The following is a 9,883-nucleotide window of genomic DNA, read 5'->3' as shown; positions in this document are numbered from 1 at the left end:
AAAACAGACATCCTCCAGCCCCTGCCTCCCGAGTGCTGGAATTAAAAGCATGTACCACACCACCCAGCCTTGGTGTTTTCTTTCGTTTTTTTCATATTTTTTTATTTAACTTTTTACACACGTCACTCTCAGTTCCCTCTCCCGCACCCCCATTGGTTTTTCTTTTTCTTTTCTTCTTTCTTTCTTTTTTTCTTTTTCTTTTTTTTTTTTTTTTTTTTGGTTTTTCGAGACAGGATTTCTCTCTATGGTTTTGGAGGCTGTCCTGGAACTTGCTCTGTAGACCAGGCTGGCCTCGAACTCATAGAAATCTGCCTGCCTCTGCCTCTGGAGTGCTAGGATTAAAGGCGTGTGCCACCAACACCCGGCGGTTTTTCTTTTTAACCAAATATAAACTAGATTTAAGGTGTCATTTCCTAGCAGACTGAATCCACAAATTCAGCCAGATTACAATTTAAAAATACTATATTATTGAAGCCTGCATAATCTGCATTGCCCAGTGTAAATCTTTGAGTAGACGTGGGTCACCAGAACTCACAAGCACACACACACACATATACATATCTATGTATATGTATTTGAGAATCAATGATGCTTAGAAATTATCCTCCTATACACAATGAATGCATTTTTTTTTTCATTTCTAGAAAAACAAGCTTAAAAAATGAATACCAGACAAATGAAAACCAGACTTCAGCAGTTACATGCTGCTTCCTGAGTAACTGAAGAATGTGCTTCTTGGGGTTAAAATGAGAGATCTGTTTAATATGGATGAAATACCAACACCCCAGGCATTTTTATTGACATTTCACTGTGACTTTTTGAACTTAGGAGTGCTGACACGAAAACCTATTCTTTCTGCTCTGGGAAGCCTGCAGTAGGACTGCAGAGCCAGGGCGAGGTAACAGGCGATGGCAGGTCTCTCTCTCTCTCTCTCTCTCTCTCTCTCTCTCTCTCTCTCTCTCTCTCTCTCTGTCTGTCTCTCTCTCTCTCTCTCTCTCTCTCTCTGTCTCTCTCTCTGTCTCTCTCTCTGTCTCTCTCTCTGTCTCTCTCTCTCTCTCTGTCTCTCTCTCTCTCTCTCTCTCTGTCTCTCTCTCTCTCTCTCTCTCTCTCTCTCTGTATGTGTGTGTGTGTATGTGTGTGCGTGTTTCTACTTTGCTGTCATCCACACTGCTGCAGGTTTCCGTCTCGAGAGCATGTTCGAAAAACACATTCTCAAAACCATCACTTCTCTTGCTCAGGCTTTGCTTACCCCAATCAGAGAGAAAAATGTTCTCAGTGGGCATTTGTAAAGACCCCCGCCCCCAAAGTCAGAAGGCGCTTGTGCACTTTGGAAACAGAGTGTTTCCAGAGCGACTAAGCAGAGAGCCCCGTGGCACCCAGGGTACATTTGAAATCAGAACTCAATGTTTTAACAGTCCAGGATAGCCCCTTTTTGCGATCCTCCCCGGCACTCGCTGCTCTGGGTTCCGGGACAGCCCTGGCGTCTGGCAGCAGACAGGGAGAGACATGCTGTTTTGTTTAAATCCTCCACATTCTTTGCCATTTCCCCATTGGCCGGATGGGGCTACCCTCCCCGCCGCGGCCGCTGCTGATGTCAGCCTGGTCGCGCTCGCTCCTCCCGCACCCACCTCCCGGCCCCAGGCACACTGCAGCTCGGCGCGGTCTCTCCAGACGCGGCGAGGTAGCTGCAAACTCACGGGCACGCACAGCGCTCGCAGAGCCGAGGGACTCGGGGGAGGGGACGCGCGCAAGGCGCTGGCAGCCACCCTCTGAGCTTGAAGACACCCGGGGCCCAGAGCAGGGAAGAGCCCTGGCGGCCGCGGCTTCCCTTTTCTCTCCCAGCTGAGCTCCGGAGAGACTCCAGGACTGGCCCTAAAAAAGAGCAGGAAATCTTGTTTACCGCCCGGGTAGAGGAGACCAGCAAGCCTTTGTTTGGAAAGTCAGCATCGCCGGCTTCGGCGGCAATGTGTTCCTGGTGGCATTAGCCCAGGGTAGACGGGTCGGAGGAAAAGGGGCTCGCAAGGTTCAGCTCTGCTTTCGGACGAGGCTCGAGAGGGTGACTTTTGTGCATTTGTTTGAATTTGTAGAAATCTTTTTTCCCTCCCTCTTGCCTCTTTTGCCCGCCGCCGGGCATGTCCTGATCTGGTGGCCGCGCCTACCAGCCCCGGGCTGCCGATCTGAGCTATCTCCCCGCGGGTCTCGCTCCCTCAGTCCCTGACTTTGCAATACCGGGAGGGCTGATCTCCGCGAGGAAGGAGGCGGGGGAGTCACAGACACCGGGACTCGAAGCCTGACATGCTCCGGGGCGGACCGGAGGCAGCCAGGAGCTGAGCGCACCGCCGGGGCTGCTTCGCTCGCCGGCTCCCAGTGCCCTTGCCTTCTGCTGGGCGCCAACCTTGCTCGTCTGTTGGGACGCCCCCTTCTTTCCAGCGGTCCGCGGCCGGCAGGACCATGCTGTTGAAGGAGTACCGAATCTGCATGCCGCTCACCGTGGACGAGGTAGGCATCGCGCCGGGCCTCGCCCGCCCCTGGTCTCCAGCCGCCACCACTCGGCCGGCGTGTCCACGGCGTGCGGCTGGGAAATCCGGGTGCTACCCTGGCGCCCAAACCTGGAGGCTGGAGGGGAGGAGGCAGGGTATTCGCCGTTTCCACTCATCACCCGGGCGAAAGAAAGGTGGCGTGGGGGTGGGGCGGGGCAGTCCAGGTGGGCTCTTCAGGGACATCTAGAATCAGATTACTGGGGACCACAATGCGTCACAGGGAACTGCTGCGCCCCCTCCCTCCAATTAAGCAAATGCACAGAGAGAGTCCAACAAGAGCCCAAGCATGCTTTGCAGCCGGGTGTCGAGGGTACCCCCTGTGGTGGTATTCACAGTCCCCATGTCCCTTTTTACAAGGTGGGCTTGCAGGGATAAATCCCGCGCGGGTGGGATCTGCAGACCAGAGTCCCGCCCGGGGGTACGTCAGAGGCCTGGAGGGGTCGGTCTAGACCTCCAACTTCTTGTCGCCTCCGGTCTGGGCGCTGGCTCCTGCCCAGCCAGAGCATCCAGGCTCCCCCCGGGACCTGGCTTGTCCTCTGCTGACCGCCTGGGTCGGAAACTTTCTGCGTGTCTCGTTCCTTCCACGGCGGGGAGCGTGGTCTGAGGAAGAGCCCCAGTGGTGGGGCCTGCGGCGTGGCCACCGGAGGGCGCTCCAGCACGCCGGGCCCGGCTTTGGGTGTCGGGGCTGCAGGGTGGGGGGCTCCCCGCTCAAGGACTCGGCCTGCAGGCGCAGGTCAGCTTGCATTCTTTCGATCCCCCCCCCCCCCCCAACAGCGAGCTCCGCCATTCAGGAAACGGTGACTCAGTAAGGGTCACTCTGGCCCGGGCTTCCCTTTCGTTCCCCTTTCTCCTCTCCACCTTTTTGGATATTTCACAAGTGCTTTGCGTCTGTTCAGGGACTCACAGCGAGAACATGAAGCCATCAAGGCAATTTGAAACAGACTCGTGTGGTTTGGTGTGGCAACAAAGGAAATCAGCGATCCACACGTATTTGTATTTAAAACCTGTGCATTTAATCTATCAGACATGTGATCCACTCACTACTTAGTGAAAGGGGCCCTGTGCTTTTGTGTTACTCTCGCTATGGCTGGCTCCCGGAGAGGGGCGAGCAATCTTCCTTTGGCATCTGGCGCCAGTGTTAAGGTGAGACCCTAGGACAATCCAAGGCAAGATCAAAGTAGCCTGAAGTTTACAAAACGACGACACAGGCTGCCAAAGATTAAGGGAGAGCTTAGCCATGCCCCCACCCGCCACCCACACAGCCTTATCAACAAGCTTTGGAGTTTACATGCATTTCAGGAATGGCAACAGTTTGAGCTTGATCTTAAACAGTGGAAAACCGATGGTTGGGTGCCTCTTAATCTTTTTAATGGAGAAGCAGCATACAGCTTTGTGGAATGAAGAAAGACAAATGAATGGGATTGAACACACACACACCCTCCCTCGCTGGTGCTGCGTGGACACGGGGACAGGCTGTCTTACACACACACACACACACACACACACACACATACACACATACCCTCACTGGTGCTGCATGGACAGGCTGTCTTCTGTCTCCTTGGGCAATGATGAGACTTTGAGAAATGTACAAAGACTGTCAGATAATCAAGAAAAGAACCAGTTCTAGGATCTTCCTTTATGTATTAAGACAGTGTCTCTCTATGATAGTCCTGGCTGTCTTGGAACTCACTATCTAGACCAGACTGGCCTCAAACGCCCAGAGATTTGCAATTAAAGGTGTGTGTCACCCCACTCAGCCTTTCTTTCTTGCTAACATACATCTCTTTATCTTGGTTGGTGTTCTTCTGGTGTTTTTTTTTTTTTTTTTTTCAAGACAGGGTTTCTCTATGGCTTTGGAGGCTGTCCTGGAACTCGCTCTTGTAGACCAGGCTGGTCTCGAACTCACAGAGATCCACCTGCCTCTGCCTCCCGAGTGCTGGGATTAAAGGCGTGCGCCACCACTGCCCGGCCTTCTGGTGTTTTCTTAAGCTGAGCATTTTCCCCCACATTTGTTAACTACAATTGAGTGGATAGGTGGATAGTCGGTCCATCCTTCCTTCCTTCCTTCCTTCCTTCCTTCCTTCCTTCCTTCCTTCCTTCCTTCCTTCCTTCCTTCCTCTCTCTCTCCCTCCCTCCCTCTCTTCCTCCTTTCTTCCCTCCCCCTCTCCCTCCCTCCTTTCTTCCTTCTTTCCTCCCTTCCTCTCTCCCTCCTTCCTTCCTTCCTTCATAGATTATGCTGGCCTCAAGACTCAGAGATCACCTGACTCAGCCTCTCAAGTGCAGGATTAAAGGTGTGCACTGTCACACCTGGCCAGGATGCCATGTCTTAATTGGCCAAGTAAGCTAGACTCTGCCTGTAGGATAATTATAAATTATTTAACTGTAACTCATTTAGACTAAAGTGAATATGATTCTGTTTCTAGAAGGTCATATTTTGATTTTAACTTTTATTTTTATTTTATTTTATTCTCTTTGTGGTACTGGGGATTGAACACGACCTTGAATGTGGTAGGCAGACACCGTTTCTGAGCTACATTCCCATCCTGAGGTCATGTTTTGGAATTTTTCTGTATTTTGTCAGAGAAGCAAGTGGGGGCTGTTTAGATAGGAATTCTCAAACAGGAAGAATTCAGATTAGCCAAGTCAGTTGATGGGTAAGGAAAGTAGACTTAGCTGGTCAGATGTCAGACACTTGAGTCTGAACTGATGGAACACCCCACACTCTACCATCCCCTGGGGGTGGTGCCCCGCTGACCTTAACACTCAGCTCTGCCCAGGGACTTGAGTGTCTGGCTGCAGAAGACGGTTACTGTAAACGAAATACTCTCTGGTAGCTGAACTTTCGCTTCAACTTCTGGCTCCTTTGGACTTGATGCAACCTGTGTGGACCTTCTGCAGCTTGTCCCTGATTAACTTCAGCTGTTAATTAGTAGCACTAGCTGGGATTTTGCCAAGGAAGCAAATGCCTGGGTTTTAGAGAGTCAGTGTCTTGTCTTTGTCCCCTTACCCCCTGTCCCCACCTGATGTCTGGTACTGGTGGAGAGTTAGGGGTTACCAGGTAGAGGTGTGGTGGCTGGTGCCAGCACTTGGGAGACGGAGGCAAGAGGCTGAGGTGGTTTTGGAGTTCAAAGTCATCCTCAGCTATATACTAAGTGTGAAGTCAGTGATGAGACCCTGTTCCTTGTCTCACCTCACCCCCCAAATGCTGTTGTTCCAGGCTGAACCACTAGTTAATAGCGGATGGAGGAGGAACGTGCTGGTAATGCCACTGTTTGTTTTTCCTTACCCTGCTCTTTGCAGTGTTTAATCCAGGAAAAGGAAAATCATTTCTTGAAAACATAAAGTCAGCACACTCATCGAAATAAAAAAAACCAGGGATAGTGTTATGGATAGTGTTGACTTCTACTCCGCTGTCCAGTCTTATTTTAACACATAAAATGTCCCAGGAAAGAGAACAGCTCCGAGAGACTGAGAAAACAAAACTAACTGAGCTCCGGTCTAGAGCAGGGTTAATGGTGTGTTTGTGTGTATTTCAGTGGAAGAAAGTTAGCCTAGCAAGACTGAAACTCTGGACTTTTCCCCAGTGTTACACACACACACACACACACACACACACACACACACACACACACACACACACACACACACACGGTGGGGGGGTCAGAATAAGGAATTTAAGAAGTAAAATTCCATGAATTAATTGTGGTTGTGTGTGTACCGGTGTACATATTAAAGTCAGAGGACAACCTTGGGCGTCCTTCCTTAGACTTCAGATCATCGCTTATTTTTTTCTTTCTAGATAATGAGGCCTTTCACTGGCCTGGAACTGCTTGCCAAGTCAGGTAGGCTGACTGGCTAGTGAGCCCCAGGGATCTGCCTGTTTCTGCCTCCCCAGTGTTAGGATTACAAGCAAGTCACCATGCCCCCCCCCCCCAGGATGTGGAGATTGGATTCCACACTTCACATTACTGACAGAACTCCCTAGCCCTCCATGATCAAACAAAAATACATTTATTTGTATATGTGTGTGCTTGCCATGTGGAGATCTTCTTATCCCAAGTGGGTCCTGGGGATAGAGCTCAGGTCACCAGGCTTAGTGGCAAAGTGCTTTTACTGGATGAGACATTCCATAGCCCTTTATGGGCTAACTTTAATTAAAGATAACCCCCCAAAAGCCAACCAAACAAAAAACTTTGAACTAAAGGTAAGTCTGGTGGGAAGTTATTGACTAGGCTTCGGGGGTGGGGGGCTGACAGCTGCTGTCACTAGGAAGATGTCTTCATCTAAATCATTTAGATTCAGAAATTTTAGACTTGGAAGTGCCGTGGTGTATTAGCAGTGTCTGTTGGAAGTGCCGTGTATTAGCGGTGTCTGTTGGAAGTGCCGTGGTGTATTAGCAGTGTCTGTTGGAAGTGCCGTGTATTAGCGGTGTCTGTAGCCATGCTCTTTTGGTTTCCAGAGGACTCCAGACATGTGGTAGGCTCATCGGATGCCTGTCTCATAGCTAAGGTGGGGCCTGGGTTGGAACAGGGCCTCTGATCTCTGGTACAAACCTGTTTCACAGGAGGCTGTAAGGGCTGCGGTTTCTCTCTCTTGTGATCCCTGTTGCTAGCAGAGGTTATCCCCAAGCCCCATGCAGCTGTATAGCATGTCAACAAGGGGAGACCTCGTCTGTCATCTTGTATCTACCTAGGGGACACAGAAGTATAGTTCCTGTTAGAACCTACTGGAAGTGTGTCTAGTGTGGAAGAGTGTTTGCTTAGCATTCCTGAAGCTCTCTGATAAGTCCCTAGCACCTAAAAACAAGCAAAAATTATTCCTTGTGTGATGGTGCATGCCTATAATCCTAGCAACAGGCAGATTGAGACTGGAGAATTAAGAGTTCCAGGCCAAGGACCTGAGAAATGGTTTAGCAGTTAAAAGCACTTGCAGCTCTGGGCCGTGGTGGCACAAGCCTTTAATCCCAGTACTTGGGAGGCAGTGTGGCAGGCGGATCTCTGTGAGTTCAAGGTCAGCCTGGTCTACAGAGTGAGTTCCAGGACATCCAGGGCTATCAACCATCTATAATTTCAGTACCATGGGATCCAATGACACACATGTCATATGTATACATGCATGCCGTAAAACAAAACAAAACAAAAAACCCTGAATACACATAAAATAATTATAAAAAGAAACAGTTTAAGATCAGCCCAGAGTTGGGTGTTGGTGGCACACGCCTTTAATCCCCCCCCAAAAAAAGATCAGCCCGGGCTACTTGGTGAGACTGTCTAAATAAATAAGTGAATAAGTAAATAAGCAAATAAGAAAAAGATGTCCCCCCACAAAAACCTAAGCCCATCCTAAGAGAATGTAAAGTAAGTATCTTAGTTTTTTTTTTTTTTTGGTTTTTCGAGACAGGGTTTCTCCTCAGTCCTGATTGCCCTTCCATTAGCCCCTTGAATACGAGGCTAAAGGCTCCTTGGAGTATGGAAATCACCTTTTTAAAAAAAATCTTTTGTTTTAAATTTTCTGACTGTCCCCAGTTGAGGTGAACCAAGGCTTGGACCATGAGTTTGATTTCTGAGTGATCTAAGCAGCTTCCTTTGCCAGTGTCATTCACTGAGAGTAAACAGTGTCCCCGAAGCCACCCTGCTATCATGCAGCACTCTAGTCTTGCTCCTGAGTGGCATGGAGGGTTAATGGATAAGTGCAAGCTTTCACCACTAATGGAACAGACAAGGAACAGATGCAGGTCTGCTGGTGGGCCGGGAAGTTGACTTTGTGCGGGAAGGGACACTGCACTTCCCTGGTCATTTAAGGGGACACCTGTCATTGGGAACAGATTCTGGGTCTTGAGGGAATAAACATGCATACTGTTCTTAACAAAATGGATTGAATGTGGTAGTTTGGTTATTCACTGTCACATTTGATAGAGAGAGAGTAAGCTATAGGTGGATATTGTTGATGGGGTCTCAAACCCATGGTCTTGGGCATGCTAGGCATGTACTCTGCCCTCAGCCCTAAGGTTTTTGTTTTTTTTTTTTAAAGAATTTTATTTTCATTTTATTTGTATGAATGTTTTCCTGCCTGTATGTATGTGTAACTATGGAGACCAGAAGAGGGTGCTGGATCCTTTGGAACTAGTGTTATAGGTAGGTGCTGGGATCTCTTCACCTGAGCCAGCCCCAACCCTAAAGTCTAAGAAGTAGTCTCAGGAACTCTGCATGGGATTGTACTGATTGCCGTTCAAAGGAGAGTGAATGGAGCTTATTTCAGAAAGACTGTTATTTCCAGGGAAATAGTGTGTGTGTGTTGGGGTCAGGGTAGGGAGCTGGAATCCAGGATCCTGCTCATGTTATGTGAGTACTGAGACATAACTTCAGGGATTTTTGTTTTGTGACAGAGTTTCTCTACATAACCCTGGCCGTCCTGGAACTCACCGTGTAGACCAGGCTGACCTCAAACTCAACAGAAATCCACCTGCTTCTTGCTTCTGCTTTACATCTCTATGCACAGGTTTTAAGTGTGTGTGTGTGCGCGCGTGCGCCTGTGCGCGCGTGTACATAGTATCAAGTCATCAACATTTGTTTGTTTAGTTTTGAGACAAGGTCTTACTATGTAACCTTAGCTGGCTTGGAACTCACTATGTAGATCAGGCTAGCCTTGGCATGCAGAGATTCATCCCTTCCTCAGTACTCAAATTAATGTAGGGGCCACCACACCTGACAGTGTGCTTTTCAGTAGCAGCGATCATTGGAAAAGCTCATCTAGACTGTTGAGCATGAGAGTGAAGACTAGGCTCGCTGACTGGCAGGCCTGGATGGTGTCCAGTTTTCTATTGGATAGATAGAGGGCTGGATAGTTTAGGTGATTCTGAAAACCTTTTTTGAAAGTAGAAAACATTTTTACCCCCCTCTTGGGGTAAAAAAGACTGAGGTCTGGACCTTAACTAGTAGATATGGAGAAGTCAGGAAGGCTGTGGGTGTGACAGATTTCACCCCAGGAGGGATGAAAAGGCAAATTCTAGATTATGTCCCCAGACTTCCCAGACTCCTCCTAGAAATTGGGAGATTTATTTATTTATTTATTTATTTTTGGCTAGGCTATTAGACAGACCAAGCTCAAGTGTATCATACATATTATAAGCTTCAAAATTGGTCATCTGGAAAATAGAAAGTCATTTGGATTTTTTTTTTTTTACTTTATGGAAAATATAGCTGTCACAAACAGGGCCTCAGCCCACCTCCTGAGCATCCATTTAAGTAGAACTCAATAGAAATGATCCTTGGGATGGAACCAACCAATCCCCGTGGCCCATTTGTTTCCTGGCCGCCCCATCTGAGACAGCCTCTTGGGCT

General features: G+C 48.8%; 1 protein-coding gene across 1 annotated transcript in view; it reads left to right on the top strand.

The window, feature by feature from the left end:
* Window positions 1-1,587: 1,587 nt before the first annotated feature.
* The window catches only part of Pitpnc1 (phosphatidylinositol transfer protein cytoplasmic 1), a 269,963-nt gene continuing 261,667 nt past the window's right edge, over window positions 1,588-9,883 (top strand). The window contains exon 1 of the mRNA XM_005069994.4: window positions 1,588-2,499. Coding sequence (XP_005070051.1) covers window positions 2,452-2,499 — 48 coding nt within the window. The 5' untranslated portion in view covers window positions 1,588-2,451. The remainder of the gene's footprint in view (window positions 2,500-9,883) is intronic.

The sequence above is a fragment of the Mesocricetus auratus genome, unplaced genomic scaffold (assembly GCF_017639785.1).
Source record: "Mesocricetus auratus isolate SY011 unplaced genomic scaffold, BCM_Maur_2.0 Super-Scaffold_100007, whole genome shotgun sequence".
NCBI classification, from domain to species: domain Eukaryota; kingdom Metazoa; phylum Chordata; class Mammalia; order Rodentia; family Cricetidae; genus Mesocricetus; species Mesocricetus auratus.
Note: the sequence above shows the minus strand (reverse complement) of the source record. Positions and strands in the feature narration are given on the sequence as shown.